General features: G+C 37.7%; 1 protein-coding gene, 1 long non-coding RNA gene and 1 pseudogene across 2 annotated transcripts; 1 reads left to right on the forward strand and 2 right to left on the reverse strand.

Annotated features, from left to right (window-relative positions):
- Positions 1-1,314: 1,314 nt before the first annotated feature.
- Positions 1,315-2,357, forward strand: LOC125777162 (putative nuclease HARBI1). The gene is made up of 2 exons (XM_049451422.1): positions 1,315-1,735; positions 1,830-2,357. Exons 1-2 carry the CDS (start codon positions 1,481-1,483, stop codon positions 2,355-2,357), a joined length of 783 nt encoding a protein of 260 aa, XP_049307379.1. The 5' UTR covers positions 1,315-1,480.
- A 447-nt stretch (positions 2,358-2,804) lies between these two features.
- On the reverse strand, positions 2,805-5,641 carry LOC125777214 (uncharacterized). The gene is made up of 4 exons (XR_007422171.1): positions 5,479-5,641; positions 3,379-5,421; positions 3,138-3,318; positions 2,805-3,082 (listed from the first exon to the last, which is right to left on the reverse strand). It is a non-coding gene; the product is annotated as an uncharacterized LOC125777214 (long non-coding RNA).
- A 9,928-nt stretch (positions 5,642-15,569) lies between these two features.
- Positions 15,570-15,699, reverse strand: LOC125777926 (small nucleolar RNA U3; annotated as a pseudogene).
- Between the last annotated feature and the right edge of the window lie 2,329 nt (positions 15,700-18,028).

An 18,028-nucleotide genomic window follows, 5' to 3' on the forward strand; every position in this document is an offset into this window, starting at 1 on the left:
GTAGAACATCAGCCATAACGAGCTCTGGCGTTGGAATCGTTGACATTGAACAAGATCGGGCTTTCAAATTTGGAGGGGGTTGAAGCGTGGACGATGAGTTTGATTTTGCGCTTTCACTGTCACTCTGAGACCTGATCGAAAAGTATGCATTGTTGCGCTGGACGGAGAGCCGGCGTGCATCTTGTTCGCGTTGTCTCTGGGCACGGATATCGCTTTGGCTCATGATCATTGAATCATTTAATTTTTATTTTTATTTTTATTATTATTATTTATTTATTTATTATTATTATTATTATTTATTTATTTATTATTATTATTATTATTTTTTTTTTTTATATATATTTTTAATATTTTTATTTATTTATTTTTTTAAGTTAAGTTATATGAACTGCCTTATCAACTGCTTTACCGACTGTGGGTGTAGAAATGATCCTGACCACTTACAACTCTGCGTAGACAGATGATTTGCCGTGTGACAGAAACAGCTGATAAGCACTTCTGATATGCGAAGGAGAATTTTTCCGCAAAAATTAATTGAGTTTTTTTTTTTTTTTTTTTTTTTTTTTTTTTTTTATAATTCTAAGATTTTACAATCAAACATTTATGGATTCCAAACACCAATGCACCAAGCAAATTGTTGTGCGCGAGGTGCCATCGATGAACAGGATCTCCAGCGAATCTGCCTGTAAGCTTTCACAGCCTGGAATTCACGTAAGTTAACACAAATTAAGGAGCACACTCGATTGTTGACCGTACACTTAGACTTCTGAACGCGAAAAAAAATTGATTAAGATATAAAACTGTATAGCAACCCACATTTTTTTTAAATCCTTACAACAAAGTTTTAAATTTAGATGACATTTTGCTGAGTTTTTCTTTTTTTGCTCAAAGTTTAATATTAAAATTTTATGGTGTTTGTTGGATAAAGAGCGATATTTAGAAAAAAATAATCAGGCAGGTTCTGGAATCCGAGTGAAAGTGAATTTGAAAATAAACCTCAATCCGAGTGAATTTGGATTTGGTGTTCTGAAATCCGAACTTTTTATTCATTATAGAACTCGTTTTTGATTCACCGCAAAAATGAACTTAACAGCTGATAGCTGTCAATTTACCCAAAATAAATAACAATCTTTTAAGAAAAATGAGTGCATTAGCAATATTGGCGGTAATTTTACGTGAAAATTAAAGGAATACAGAAGAAGTTTACAGTAGGAGGATACTACGGATGCAACCCATTGGATGTGCCTGAACAAGTGTAAGTATGTAGTTACTATTTGTAAAGTGCTTTGTTAATAAAGAATTTAATAGTTTCGTGTCGAACTATCGCGTCAACAAGAATGCGTTTCTTGAATTGTTGAACGTTGTTGCTCCACATATAAAGGGCTCATCAATTCCTGCGCAACTACAACTGGTAGCCACACTGAGGTTTTTGGCGGAAGGTGGCTTCCAAAAGGCAGTGGGAAAGGATGTTTGAATAACAATGGGTCGGAGCACAGTTGCAAAAGTCATAAAATGTGTGTTGAACATTTTGGAAAAATATATTTGCCCAAGGTGGATCAGCTTAATTATGACAACAGAAGAGCAGAATCAATCAAAAATACATTTCCATCAAAAATTTGGTATTCCCGGTATTATTGGTTGCATCGACGGTACCCACATACGAATTACAAAGCCGCATAAGGACCCCAACCTATTTTACAACAGAAAGGGATTTTTTAGCATCAATGCCATGATTGTAAGTACATACATACTTAATTATTTCTATCTACGCACTATGTACATATTTATTATTTAATTATTTCTTATATTTTGGTTATTTTTTTTTATAGATATGTGATTATAATATGGCAATAAAGGCAGTAGATGCTCGCCGGCCTGGCTCGAGTCATGATGCCCTTATTTGGAGTGTAAGTAGTGCTCGTTCATATTTTCAATCCTGCTACGAAAATGGCATACGTGGCTCTTGGCTTTTGGGTGATGCTGGGTATGCTCTTCAACCTTATTTGTTCACTCCATTCAGAGATCCCGAAATTGGGACACCTCACTACATATTTAATCAAAGGCATTCTTCGGCACGCAATGTTGTAGAGAGAACAATTGGCGTTTTAAAAAGCCGGTTTAGGTGCTTAGCTCGGTGTCTTCAATACCAGCCACAAAAGGTGGCGCAAATAACGAATGTTTGCTGCGCTTTGCATAATGTTTGCAAACATTACAAAGTGCAAGAAATAGTTGTTGCAGATCTTGTTCCCGAAGAAAATGAACTTGCGAGTTTTGAAATAGTAAACGATGCCATACCTGACAGTGAAGCTGCAATCATTAGAGAGGAAATCGCGAATCGCCTTCACTCACAAAGTTAAAAAAACATAAATCAAAACAATAAATGTACAGGCATATAAATTTATGCGTTAAAATAAGCGTTTATTTATTCCAAAAATTCGAAAACTAAAATAAAATGAATTGAAAGCAAACAAAAACTTGTTTATGTATCTATACTCGTATATTCTTTCTACGGCTGCTTGTTACAGTAATTTTGTTTCGCAAACACTTTAAACTCGGCAATTTCACTTCCTTTCAGCTTTAGCTCATTGTCTTCTTGCCGTAACTTTTCCATCTGGTAATGATGACGCATACTTTCAATGTTTCCTTCTTTTACGGTCACAGTAAGTTCTTTAACGGCCTCGCAAAGTGTAAATAAATTTGTGTTTATGTTTTTGGTTTCCTCCAAATTTTCTTTCAACCCAGCTTTCATGGCGTTTATCTGTTCGCTGATGTTTGTCATGCAGTCAGCTACAGCGGGTTCCCGGCTGCGAGACCGCCCCGCAGCGGCGACATTGCTAGTGGAGGGAAGAGGCTCTTCACCATCGGGAGTGTCAGAAGCTGAGTCATTCCTCTCTGATGGAACACCAAAGCTCTGCGTATTAGGCACGCCTTCTACCACTGTATATATGCCGCATAATTGGGCAATCACGTCTTCTGTCGGAGTAAAGACATGCTTATTGAACGGTCCTCCCCCGGTTGCTCTGGCCTCGGAAGTATTATGCGCCACTTTCTTTCTGATAAAGGCCTTCCAGTCCATCCAAACCTGTAAAAATATTTACAATTTAAATTACTTTGATAAGTTTTATTTGTTTGTTAACCTTTTTCCAGCCAGATACATCTTTTTGGGGGGGACCATTTTTATGTAAATCTGCCACTAAATCTCTCCATAGCGCGTCTACTTTTATTTTGTCGCCTTTGACAAATCCTCGGGCGATATTGCTGTGCTTCTCCATAAATTGAAGAAGGATTGCTTCTTGGGTTGCATTCTTGTGTTTGCCCCTTTAAAAGTTGTTAAAGTACGTGTTAAAACTGCAATATTTTTAATTTTTAATTACTTACATTTCTTTTATACACCAAATCCGCAAATTGAAACTGATGTGAATGCTAACCGAATTTTTTCTTGTGAATTCGTTTTCCAGAACATGCGTATTCACTCGGAATTCATTTTAGAAAATGTGTGGAATTGAAATTGTGAAAGTGAAACACAGAACACCAAATGCCGGATTGAAAACGAATTTTGTTTGATATTCACTCTGAAGTGAATTCCAGAACCTGCCTAATATACCCTTAACAAACAAAAGAAAAATAGTCAAATCTTATGAATAAGTCGCGAGTCTATTTTATTGGCTACTAGTGTATTTATCAATACATATTATTATTAATTATATTTTGTATTGCTTTCAGCAGCTTTTAACAAATTCGAGTCTTTTAAAAATGTGCTTAAGGCTTCATTACAGGCAAATGTTAAATTACAAGTTATAATCAGTTCATTTTTTATTAAGTCTGTATGAGATCTATTTCTTTCATCCCTCCATTTTGTGTTAGCAATTGAAAATATTCTTTAAAAAAACTGCGGAGGATGCTGGAATGGAAAGCAAAAGCGAAACAATTTTTAAATTTAAAAAAATCTCTTCTGAGTCTGAATTTAAAATTTGTTGCCATTTCTCAACTATGTAAAGATTTTTAAATTTTTCACAGTTTTTGATTTTTGAATAAATTTCATTTACGCTGATTATTTCAGAATACTGTACATCCATATCTATGTTAAGTTTAGTTTTTAAAAATAAAATATCGATAATTTTTTCTACATCTTCAAATTTGAGTTCTTTTTCAAAATTCAAATTTTTTATGTGGTACAACCAATTTTCCTCGTTAAAATCAAACCTCTTTTTAAGATATGCGAGACATTGCTCTAAAAATAACACAAAATTGTTCTCTGTTTCTTTGTGAAGAAGAGGATTTTCGCTTCTAATATATTTTAATAATTTATTGGTTTCGTAACCAAAATATTTATCTTGCTTCCTTTATTGAGCTCAAACTTCAATTTTTCCATTGCTCCATACAAATCAAGCACTGTTGTGTAATTTCTTTCCAGTTTTTTAATTGTTTTGTCGAAAACATTCAAAACGTGGCTGACCATATTTAAAAAAACTTACTTGTATATTTAAAATATCTTCTTCAAGCTTTAAAAGTTGACGAATTTGTGTTGGGCATTTATCATCCAGTTTGCGAAAGTAATTCGTTATGGGAGTCCAATTCATTAATATATGATCGACTGCAGGCAACAAAGAGAGCCATCTTGTTCCTATGTGACGCTTAATCTCATGCCATTGCCCATTCACTTCTGCCACGAATTTTTTAAGCTCCTCTCTTCTAGAGGCAGAAACAGAGAAGTGGCTATATATTTTAAGGATGATGTTTTCGACATCGCAATTTAAAAAGTTCATTCCGTATTTAACATTGTTGTGAACAATGTGTGCATGGCAATTGCATTTTATTAAATGTGGCACTATTTTCTCAATGTTTGTGAAAAGCGAATGGTTTTTTCCAAAATTAGCATTTACATTGTCGGCACTAAGCGCAATTATTTTATCAAGCGATAGATTATTACGCGTTAACGAATCTTTTACTGCTGTGAACATTCCATCTGCTGATTCATCTGGATTTTCATAAAAGTCTAAAAGCTTTTGCTGGATTCCTGCTTTTGTATCGAAGTACTGAATAACAAGAGGGAATAGTTTTACATTTTTTCGGTAACGTTAATTCACTTTTATTTTTTATATGTGTCAGAGCTTGTTTCAATGCACATTGGCCCAGAACATTTTCGACAACTGCTGCTTGTTTCGTTCGACCCAATTGAATGGTTTTATCGTTTTTAGATTCGGCATAAAGTAATTTATTAAGTTTGGCACCGCAATCTGCACTGTTATATGAAAGGTTGTGCTTTACTGTATGGTAAACTAAGGCTAACTCAGCAGCCGTTGTTTGTTTAGATTCGTTTGATTCAGCAGTACCCAATTGTAGAAAATTATTTAAGATTGAAGATTGTTGAGTAATTTTTAATTTACTAGCGTGCGTGTTAGATTCACTATGCTGTTTTATCTAAAATAATGATAACTTTACACAAAAAACCACGTATTAAACAATTTTGAATCTTACTTGACCTATGCCACTTTTATCAATTGAAAAAGTTATTGCATAGATAGAACATTTTGCTTTAAACTGATCTTCATCTTTTTCAAGCCATGGAAATTTACTTTTCCATTCGTTTTTAAACTTTTGCAGTCTTTTTACTTTAACTTTTCTCTGTTTTTTAGGTGTTTCATATAATATGCTGCAATCCAGGGATAATGGGATGCCCAACTTATTCCAGTGTGAGAGCGCCTCAAAATAAGCGTTTTTTATAACATTTTCCATTATGGCCAGATCGAACAAAATAAGAATTTTTGGGCATTTTAAATTAAAATACCCAACATTTATTACGATTACAAATTATTATATATTGGACTTTTAATATATGGCGAAACTACTTAATTCCTTTTTTATGACTTTATGATATATTAAAACAACTGACTTTCGATCTTTCAATACTTAATAAGGTGAATTAAGCCTGTTAGTTCTCAATTAATAAATGTTTTTAATCAATTGTAATAGAAAAGTAATTCTATTATGCATCAAATTAAAAAATGTTTCATGAAATATATTTAAATTTCGCATTTCTTTTGATTTTCATTGTTTTAAATTTTTATTAGCGATCTTGAACGGCGGCAACAAATTCCTCCGTTCACATATATTTGTGGTATAATTTCAATCTGGCCGTTCCAGTCATTCCAATTGCAAAACGTCAACACCTACCCAATCCAGTCAACTGTCAAAGTTCGGTAGGTGAGCGGCTCTCACATTTCCAGTGACAGGAGAGTTGGGGATCTCTTTATCTCTGCTGCAATCACTTGAAGACATTCTTAAAATTTACCTGCGAAAAACAGCTGATTGAGCTAGTGCCTAAAATGCTTTATCGATTTATCGATATGTTAGATATTCGCAAATATGTATGTTGATTTGTTCGATATCAACATCAGCAAGAATTGGGGACTTCTGTACAGTAGAGTGTGGCTAAATGAGCCTTAGTTGCCTGCCCCACACCACACCCACACCCATCTCTAACACGCACACTCACCTCGACATCACCACAGTCCACATCAACACCACCCACACGCGGCCAAGCACATACATACGTGTGAAGTAGACATGTTTTTACTGTGTTCCCGAAATTTCTTGGTAAATTTCTGGTTTTTTATATTGTATGAAGTGGGTTATTGTGTGGGACGTTCCAGGAGGATTAACCACCTAAGTGGACACCAAACCTACGGGATCAGATAAGTACACTTTGATTTATACGTAAATATATTCAATAGCACTTACCTTTTGTGTTTTCCAATTTTGCAAAATTGTTTGGTTTTTTCCCCTCATAACAAACGTGCAGTTAATTTGTGTTTTCCTTTTTCTGCCGTTGTTATTTTGATCCATCAGCTGTTCTCCTCCTTGTGTTTTCGTTTTCCTTTAGGTTTGTGCATTGCCAACCATCGAAAACACAAGTATCAGCTGTTTTCTTTCAGCTCTGGCATTGCCAGCCCTTTTGTTTTTAAGTTAAGCATAAAAGCTAGCGACTGAACATACACAGCGACGTACTAAGGGGTATTTGATGCAAAAAACTGGTCATAAGTGGTTTTACTAAATTTCGCCAAATGGTATTTACGCCGCATGTTTTACTATTTACAATAACCGCTCCAACCTGCGCACCCCTCCCCCGCCCGCTTTTTACCTCGCTCTCCACGGATCCAGTCGGAACCAAATCATTGAGTGTAACGCGTGGCTCTGTTCTCGGCGTTCTCGATTATTTACATAATTTCCCTTGGTTGATACGGCTGCGTGTGGAGATTTACTTAGAAATTCTTTATTGAATATGGAAGTAAAAGGTATGTACTTACGATTAAGACGTATAACAGTCAATTTATTCTTAAATTTAAGCATTTAAACTGTTGTTGTTACTTGCCTTTGCAAGAATGTAGTATTTTTACAAAAAAAGTATAACATTATTGTTTTTGATTATTTGTCGGGATTTGTCGCGCCAGAATTCTGGTACGGAAATGTAATTTGGACTTTCTTCTATCCGAAACAGAAGTAAAATTGTCCCCCAACCCACCCCATTTTTATAGGTATTTTTTTAAAGTGCACGGTGTAATTCTATACAAAATAGGATGTTATAAGGTTTTGTTTTTTTTCACAGATTCTGCAGCAATGGTGAAAAATATCACCCGAATGGAATTATACGGTATTTTAAAGAAGTACAAAGAAAAAAAAAAATGGACAAAAAATTCACCTTTCTGGAAGATAGAATTGCTCAGTTGACGTCATGCCCAACAGAGGATAGAAATGTTTAGTCTCGTTCTTTGAGGCATTTCAAGACAGATTTTAAACAAAAATGGTCAGCAGCTCGTAACACTGATGAGAAGTTCGTAAAAAATAACGTAGAATGGCTAAGAACATCATTAGAACTTCCTTCGTGGTCGCACAAGCCTGGTCGTCCAGTCAAAGAGTTTCGTGAATTAAGCGAAAGTAGTAAGCGGCGCAGAACTGTAGATTTACGGGCTCACGTACCTGTCGAGGAGTTGACTTTCGCTGTATATGTAAGTCAGGGCACTTCCGGAAACATACACACTTCAAAGATGATTAAGGAAATAGCTTCAACACGAGAGCCAAGAAGATCAGAAAAATAATTTCATCTAAAAAAGACGACGTAAAAATATACTATTGAAGAAGCATTATCCTTATTTGTTGAAGGTAATTTCACAAGAAGTCAGTGGAATTTATTACAAGGCGGACGTAAAACTATCTATCCTTGCTACTCTTTGCTGCAAAAGGCAAAAAAAAAAAGTGCTTACCCGGAGGAAGATAAAATAACGGTTACAGAGACTAGCTTTAATGTAGAACTTCAAGCTTTGCTGGATCATACGGCTTTGCGCCTCGTCCAATATTTAAAAGAAGTCATAGATACATTAACTGACGCCGAGAAGCAGAGCCTTCTTTTGATATCAAAATGGGGGTGCGATGGATCACACCAAACTCCATTTAAGCAAAAATTTGAAAATCTTTCTGGTGACGATTCAAGTATATTTGTGAGCTCGATTTTTCCTGTGAGGTTGGTTGTTACCTTCAATGGTGAAACAACAAAAACCATTTGGCAAAACTCTTCTTCGGTGAGATTCTGCAGGCCTATTAGAGCTCAATTTACTCACGAAACAAAAGATGTAACAAAACAAGAAATAGAATACATCGAAAATCAAGCCAGAGATCTGGAAGATACAAGAGACAGTGAAACATCAGCGCACATCATTCATAAAATATTACTGACAATGGTAGACGGGAATGTTTGTAACGCTGCAACGGATACAACCTCTACTATGCGATGTTATGTATGCGGTCAGACTTCAAAAAATTTTAATAAATTAAAAAAAAGGTGTCATAAATCAAGAGGCTTTAAAGTTTGGCCTCTCAGTACTCCACGCCCGAATACGGTTTTTTGAGTTGTTGTTGCATTTAGCATATAAAGAACCCATAAAGAATTGGCAAGCCCGTACAGAAGACAAAAAGATTATTAAGGAAACAAAAGAGACAATACAAAAATGTTTTAAAGATGAAATGGGTCTACTGGTTGATGTTCCTAAACCTGGTTTTGGAAACAGTAATGACCGGAATACATCTAGGAGATTTTTTGAAAATGCAGAATACTCTTCTCGCATCACCGGCATCAACATCGAAGTAATCAAAAGATTTAAAGTTATTCTTGAAATAATATCAAGTGGTCATAAGATTGATCCTCAAAAATTCGATGATTATGCCCAAGACACGGCAAAATTGTATGTGGAAATGTACGGTTGGTATCCAATGTCGCCAACTGTCCACAAAATCCTGATACACGGAGCGCAGGTGCTGCAAGAGGCAATTCTTCCAATTGGACAATTATCCGAGGAGGCTGCTGAGGCCCGAAATAAACATATCAGAAAATATCGGGTAGATTTTGCACGAAAGTTTTCGAGGATCGAGTGTAACAGAGATGTTTTGAACAGACTGCTTTTAACATCCGATCCACTTATCAGCTGCTATCGTCCAAAGAATAAGAAAAAACTCGTGCCATTTTCCAAAGAAGCAAAATCAATTTTAACTGCAGCAACTCCTAATCTCAATAGGTCAGACGAGAATACTGTCGAAGAAGAGGATTCTGATGTAATCAGCGAAGTAGATTATCCTGAAACCGATTAATTTTTTTTTCTATTCTAATCATGTATTTTTATTAATAAATGCTATATATTGATTCAATATTGTTTTTTATTATATTTAAAGATAATATAGGTCCCTAAATAATTATGACCGGTTTTTTGCATCAAATACCCCTTAGTGCGACGGGTGTTCCCAGGCTATCTTTTTTTCGGAGGTATGGCCTCTGAAAATAGTATTGAGCGAACACCGGATAATCCTTTCCAAAGGATTTCAAAAATAATGAGAACGCCGCCTAATGGAAAAAATGAGGAGTCCGCCGCTGCTGGACCAAATAAGGAATGTGATGCTGCCGATCATATAAGCAAAAGCGATAAGCCCGAGGAATCGCAAAACAGAGAAACGGCTAACATTTTTAGCAAACTAGGGAAAAAATTAAAGAGTTGGAAAACATGATGGCCGGCCAGAGGCATATTAACCAGGCGATGCGTGAACTTTTGAACAACATTGTGACATTACACGCCAAAGCTGAAAAAGTGGATATCCCAGCAAGAAGAGTGTTACTAGGAAAATCATCTCAAGCCGCTAGTGGTAGAGATGATAATACCCAAAAATGAATGAGAGAGGCATCAGGCATTCTACCACCCACAAAAAAGCCAAAAAATATAAATGGAAATGCGCATCTATCGTATAGTGGAGCAGCAAAAACAACCCAAAATGATACCACGACTCTTCAAAACAGAAATGAAGGATGGGTAGACGTGGTTAAAAAGAGGAAACAGGTGGAAAAGAAAATTAAAACAAAACCGGATGCCATCATTATTACGAAAAAGGAAAGGGCGTCGTATGCAGATATTCTGCGAAAAATAAAAACTGACAGCGGGCTCGAGAAGCTGGGTTCGAACGTAACCTATGTTCGAAAAACCCTCAAAGGAGACCTGCTTTTAGAATTGAAAAATGGAGTAGACATAAAAGCAGAATCCTTCCAAAGCGCCCTGGAGGGAGTGGTTGGAGAAATGGCTATGATACAGCCCAAAACTCACAACGTTACGATTGTATGCAAAGATCTGGACGAAATAACAACTCCCGAAGAAATCTGCGCAGCATTGAAAAGGGAGTGTGGAATCCAAAATCTGGAGATAACAAGTGTCAAAAGTCTGCGAAAAACGCGTAGTGCCACACAAATAGCACTTGTATGCATGCGCGCTCAAGATGCAATGGCTGCACTCAAACTGGGAAAAATAAAGATCGGGTGGTCGATCTGCCGCCTTCGAGAATACTCGCCTATTCCCAGGTGTTATAAGTGTTTCCATCTGGGTCACATGGCTCGTAAATGCTGCAGTTTGACAGACAGATCTTCCCTATACACACGTTGTGGAACCACAGGACATTTAGCAAAGTTGTGTACAAACGCTCCGAACTGCATGCTCTGCAAAGGGGAGCACTCTGTATTAAGCACGACATGCCCAAAGTACCTCGAGTCTCTGAAGTCTCTAAGTAAATGAAGATACTGCAGTTGAATCTAAATCATTGCGCAGCAGCACAAAATTTGCTAGATCAGATAACCATAGAAGAGAACATTTATGTCGCCATACTAAGTGAACAATACTCCCAGCGTCCGGAAAGCACATGGATTGCAGACAAATCTGGCAAGGCAGCAATATGCAGCAATAAGACCTGCCCCAGAGAAGCCCATAATTTTTTCACATGGGCGAATATTCAGGGGATTTATTTTGTAAGCTGCTATGCTCGTCCCAGCGCATCAATCACGTAATTCGTAGACTTCCTCTTAAGGCTGTCTTTAGAAACCAGAGGCAAAACACCTATTATAATAGCGGATGATTTTAATGCTTGGTCAACTGCATGGGGCAGCAGATGTACAAACCACCGCGGGCGGCTAATTCATGAATATCTGAGTCAAACTCACTTAACAATAATGAACACCGGAACTCGAAACACTTACCAAAAAGGCAATAAAGGATCCATAATTGACATTATGTTTGCAAACGATTCGCTGAGCACGCACATTAAGTGGGCAGTGTCCGACATATACACAAACAGTGATCACATGGTAATTATAGCACAAATTTCGTACTCCCGAGAGCAGGAGCTTCTTAGCAGAAACCCCTCCCGAAAGCGAAGTTGGAAAAAACAAGAGTTCGACCCAGACCTGTTTGGCCTAGTCTGGAGTGCATCAAAGGCATCTGGTGACAGCGCCGCCCACTTGGTATCAGTAGTTCGAAAATAACTGGTGGCAGCATGCGATGCAACAATGCTTAGAAGGTCACATAACCACAAGCGGCGGCCTGTATATTGGTGGAATGATGAAATTTCCATGCTGAGAAAGCTTTGTCACTCAGCTAGACGGCGTCTACAGCGTAACTGGGGCGAAACGAACGAAAATCGCCTTAGGGAGGAATTTAAAAGCCACAAGAAGCTCCTGAAGTCGGCAATTACACGAAGCAATAAATCATGTTTTGAGAAGCTGTGTGAGGAAGCAAACGTTGACCCTTGGGGTACTGCTTACAAAATATGCATGTCCAGATTTAAAAACAAGCAGCAGCAACCTAAAGATGCCTCTTTTATGGGAAAGGTCGTCGAAACACTATTCCCGAAACACGACTGGATTTAATATGCCAAGCGACGAAACGAAGCTGTAGAGTCACCCCCGTTAGTCACGGAAGACGAACTATTGGCAATAGCAAGGAAAATCAAAAACACCAAAGCGCCTGTATTGGATGGCATACCAAACAGAGCTCTGAAGGAAGTCATAAGCTTAAAACCCCGACTTTTCGCTAAAATGTATAACTCTTGTTTAAAGGAAGAGGTATTCCCCGACTCTTGGAAAGTACAACGTTTGGTTCTGCTCCCAAAACCAAAGAAACCACCTGAAGAACCTTCATCGTACCGACCTCTGTGTATGCTCGACACAATGGGTAAAGTGTACGAAAGTATAATACGAAACCGCCTGGAGTTAGCAATCCAAAAAGCCGACGGATTATCAGAGAGACAATACGGCTTTATAAAGAAGAGATCCACTATTGACGCACTACGAGAAGTCGTCGATACTGCGAGACGTGCAGTAAGTGGCAAAAAATGGAAAGGTGGCACAAAAAAATACTGCGCGCTGACTACCCTGGATGTCAAGAATGCGTTCAACTCAGCAAAATTGGCACACATAATCAAAGCCCTGGATGAAATACGGGCCCCTGAATACCTCATAAACATAATAACGAGTTATTTTAAAAACAGGAGGCTGATTTTTGAGACGGACGAAGGCACCAAGAGCTACTCTATCTTGAGTGGTGTACCCCAAGGCTCAGTGTTAGGCCCACTATTATGAAATCTTATGTACGATGGGGTGCTAAAAATACAGCAACCAACAGATATTAAACTAGTAGCTTATGCGGATGATTTCATGGTGGTAGCAGTAGCCAAACAATTAGCCGACCTGAGAAATAAATGTAAAGAGTGCATAAATGGTCTACGCCAATGGTTCTCTTCTGTGAGTCTGAAACTGGCGGAGGAAAAAACAGAAGTTTTACTCATAAGTACTAGGAAGATAGAAGAACGAATAGAGCTCACTATAGGGGAGTGCGAGATTACCTCGCAGCCGCAACTGAAGTATCTGGGAGTAATATTGGACTCCAAATTAAAATTAAAAGAACACCTGGAGTATTCTTCCGCGAAGGCAAACAAAATCTATAATGCCCTATCGAGAATGGTGACCAATAGAGGCTGTGTGCGTTCCAGCCGGCGATTCTTAATAGCGAAAGCAATGAGCTCCGTAATACTGTATGCGGCACCAGTTTGAATACAGGCAATGGATATAAAAGCGTATGCTAAACAAATAATTGCAGTGTATAGGCTTTCTGCAATTCGAGTAATAAGTGCTTTCCGGACTATATCAACCGACGCTGCTGAAGTACTAGCCAGCATGCCGCCCATTGACATCCAGGGAGATGAACTCGAGCGTTTATATCATCTATCAGTGCCTAAAACAGTATAATGACAAAACTGAGACTTTTTGAACAATTTAGGCGTCCGTCAGTCCGCACGATAGAGGAGACTTAAATGTCTTGTCCCTCCCACGAAGTAATACTTAACCGGTGGTTCCGTGGGAGAGTCTTGAGGTGGGAGCGGGTTAGGTTTAGCGGATTAAAGTTCCGCACTCCGGCTTTCGATGCTTCCCCCTACTATAAAAAAAAACTACTCGAGAATCGAGTTTTCTCGTAAAATAATCGATTTTTTGAATGTCAAGAACCGATTCTTAATCCACTTCGACTACTGAAGATCGATTTTTAAAAATCGATTATTTAACGAGAAAACTCGATTCTCGAGTAGAATCGGAATCGAGTTTACCATCCCTACTGGCAGCCATCGCGTGCACATTAAAACCTCCTCACAATAACCACCACAAAAAAAAATAATTTTTTTTCCATGTATGGAAAACAGAAAATTTGAAATAGCCACCTCTTAATATTAATATTAAGAGCTCATCTTTTGATTGACTTTTTTTTTACACATTTTCTAAAGTTTTGAGCCTGTTTTTCAGTTGAAAAAAAGGTTGCCTCAGAATGACACACCCTAGTATATATGTATGATGAAGAAAAACATAAAAAAACAATAAAATATACACGAATATACCTACACGTAAATACAAAAAAAGGTGCGTGGAGTCCCTACGCGCGGATGAAGTTATACTTCTTAGTGATATTCAGAAATGCATATCATTTTATATGAAAGAAAACTAGAAAACTTAAATTCACATTTTATAAATTTATTATGCACATAAAATGAAGAATAAAGCGAAGTCTAAATGAAGGAATTTTGACTCAGAAAGTGGTTCCGTCTCTTCGTTGCGGAAGAGAATATGCAGCGTAATCATCTCTCTTTTGTTCTTCGCCAATTTGGCTGCCGGATTGACTTGTGAAGATCAATTTTTTGTTGGTGACATATTCATATGTGTACGCATATGTATGTTTGTATGCTTGTGATTTATTTGTTCGGCAATGTATGCAAATATATGTACATATAAGTATATATGAATGTATGAACATGCAAGTCAATGCGCACACATGCGTATACATACACTCATATGAGCATGTACAGACACACAAGATAGGATAGAAGATGTATGCCTTTTAACATCGTATACTATACAAATAAATATTTTTCTTACTAATAGAAATTAAAATAAAGAAAAATACTTATTTTTATAGTATACGATGTTAAAAGCAAAAAATTAAAAATTTATTCTGTCGGGATTCGAACCTAGGACCTGTGTTAGCATCTTGACCTTCCAAGCGCTTACCACCAACACCACCATTGACAATTAAGTTGCGCTGACTTAAGTATGATTTGGTTATGCATGTAAGAAACATTCGATGGTTCTAATAATTTTGTTTAAGTATAGAAAATAAATTTATCACAGCAATATACATATACATAATATGTATATACATATACATAATATTGCTGTGATAAATTTAATTTCTATTAGTAAGAAAAATATTAATTTGTATAGTATACGATGTTAAAAGCAAAAAATTAAAAATTTATTCTGTCGGGATTCGAACCTGGTACCTGTGTTAGCATCTTGACCTTCCAAGCGCTTACCACCAACACCACCATTGACAATTAGGTTGCGCTGACTTAAGTATGATGTGGTTATGAATGCAAGAAACATACGATGGTTCTAATAATTTTGTTTAAGTATAGAAATATACATACTTTGTAGAACATTTGCTTTCGCAATAAATTTATCACAGCAATACATATGCATAATATGTATATACATATACATAACATTGCTGTGATGCCCTGAGAAGTATAGTCTTTACAAATTTATTTTTAATGTAATGTTTATGTATATTGCTGTGATAAATTTATTTTCTATTAGTAAGAAAAAAATATTTATTAGTATAGATTTCCAAACGCACAGAAATGATTCTGTGAATATATTCATTAAAATCGCCACTCAGAAGTCATTTTATCCCTTGTAAGCGAGCGATTTTCTTAAATCTCACGCTCCCAGATAAAACCATATACCTCGTCCTCGTGGGTCAGTTTCAAAAACCACAGAAATGATTCTGTGTGATTCTGAAAGGCCAACGCAGAGTATTTCAACCAAAACATACGTAAAATAGTTGAGAATTCGCAGAAATGAAAGACAAACGAAAGAAAAAGAAGTATAACTTCAATAATGCACAAGCATACAAACATACATATGCGCACGCATGTGAATATGTCACCAACCAAAAATTGAAACATTGTTCTACAAAAACAACAACAGCATAAGCATGGAACATTGTGTTGTGTTGTTGTGTCGGCCGAGCTGTGCCGAAAGAAACGAACAAACGATCGCCGATTGTCACCGCTTCGCTTGCTGCTCGCACATCTTCGCAGACAAGTTTGCGTTACATTCATATGGATGGAGCGAGGTTGCGCAACTTTGCGTTACTTTTATATGGAAGGTTGCGCAACCAGAATCTATCGCAACCTTTTCCGGCGTCGTATAAGAAGTATAACTTCAAAAAATTACAAAAAATAGCACACAAAAAATCGCATGCCTGGTAGAATAACATGAATAACAAAGAAAGTTGCAAAAAGTTGCAGCTGAAATCAATAGCATAGACTTAGAAAACATTAACTAAAAAAACTTGATTTATTTGAGGGCGAGACAGGGATCACAACTTTTTGTATACCTGAAATCGATCTATAAAGAAAAACATAGAACTTAAAAGGCTCTTATAAAACAATTGTTTTAAAATAATAAAACAATATATTATTATATAAAAACTACTTTTTTATATAACATAGACCTTTATTCTTAACACACATTTCAATTTATGGGGATTAAGCACGATTTTATATTGCAATTTAATTTATTATAAGAGATAATTTCTAAGCCATTTTCACTGCACAGTGCGCGTGTTTCTATTGTCTCACTTCTCGCGCTTTTCGTAGCCCTTACGAATGGGATAGAGCAAAAATGTATTCACCGTTAGTTTTATTGGTGTTTTAAGAAATAGCTTTGATACAAACAGTGGTAAATTTCAAACTTTTATTTTTGGCCTATGAAATCGACCAGTGTGCACCGCTACGCAGCGTTCCATCGTGAAATATTAAGTTTTAAATTGAAGTTCCGTATACTAAGTGAATTTAAGTATATTGTAAAACAGTGGCGCTCAACGCAAAAAAAATCCAAACACGCGTGTTTGACTGATAATTCTGCTACTGCGAAAAATATCTCACGCACACGAAAGCGAAGGATGGAGTCATATGTAGAAGTTCACGCAAGTGAGGAAAGTTCTCTGATCGCCATTCACTTGGGAGTGGCCAGAAACGATTCTTTTACATATGACTCAAGCAGCTCACGACTTCCGGTCTTTGACCAAGTATCCTCTGGGTAGCCTAAGAACATCCGTTTGAAGGCGAGCTAACGTGAGAAGGCGAAATATCCCCTACATAGGGTTGTGCGCAGGGTTTGGGACCCGCCACGTAAAAAAAACAACCCCAGCGAATAGCAACAACCAGCCTCGGATGAGAGACCCCCCTTTTGATGACGACCATGGAAAACGAAATAAGGACTACGAATTGAGGGCATGCACCTGGAATGTCCGGTCCCTTAATTGGGAAGGTGCCGCTGCCCAGCTGGTTGATGTCCTCGTGAAAATAAAGGCTGACATCACCGCCGTCCAAGAAATGCGATGGACGGGACAAGGACAAAGACGAGTAGGTCCTTGTGGCATTTACTACAGTGGCCATATAAAGGAGCGCAAGTTTGGTGTTGGATTCGTGGTGGGAGAGAGACTCCGTCGCCGAGTACTATCATTCACTCCGGTGAATGAACATCTAGCCACAATCCGCATCAAAGCGAGGTTCTTCAACATATCGCTGATTTGCGCCCACGCCCCGACGGAAGAGAAGGACGATGTGACCAAAGATGACTTTTATGAGCGCTTGGAGCTCGCTTATGAGAGCTGCCCCCGCCACGATGTCAAAATCGTGCTTAGCGACTTCAACACCAGGGTGGGCAAAGAAGGTATCTTTGGCACTACGGTCGGTAAATTCAGCCTCCACGAGGAAACATCCCCAAATGGGTTGAGGCTGATCGACTTCGCCGGGGCCCGAAATATGGTTATCTGTAGTACTAGATTCCAGCATAAGAAGATTCATCAAGCTACCTGGCTGTCTCCGGATCGAAAAACTACCAACCAGATCGATCATGTTGTGATAGACGGAAGACACGTCTCCAGTGTTTTAGATGTGCGTGCGCTCCGAGGTCCTAACATCGACTCGGACCACTATCTTGTTGCAGCTAAGATTCGCACCCGCCTCTGTGCAGCAAAAAACGCACGCCAACAAACACAAGGAAGGTTCGACGTCGAGAAGCTGCAATCACAACAGACAGCCGAGCGATTTTCTACTC

Source organism: Bactrocera dorsalis, chromosome 3 (genome assembly GCF_023373825.1).
Source record: "Bactrocera dorsalis isolate Fly_Bdor chromosome 3, ASM2337382v1, whole genome shotgun sequence".
In the NCBI taxonomy this organism is placed as follows: Eukaryota; Metazoa; Arthropoda; class Insecta; order Diptera; family Tephritidae; genus Bactrocera; species Bactrocera dorsalis.

Bases quoted from the DNA above. Each gene is read 5' to 3' on its own strand.
- LOC125777162 (XM_049451422.1), top strand. From the start codon at position 1,481: ATGGGTCGGAGCACAGTTGCAAAAGTCATAAAATGTGTGTTGAACATT. The intron at 1,736-1,829 runs GTAAGTACATAC...TTTTTTTTATAG, and splicing joins TTAGCATCAATGCCATGATT to ATATGTGATTATAATATGGC.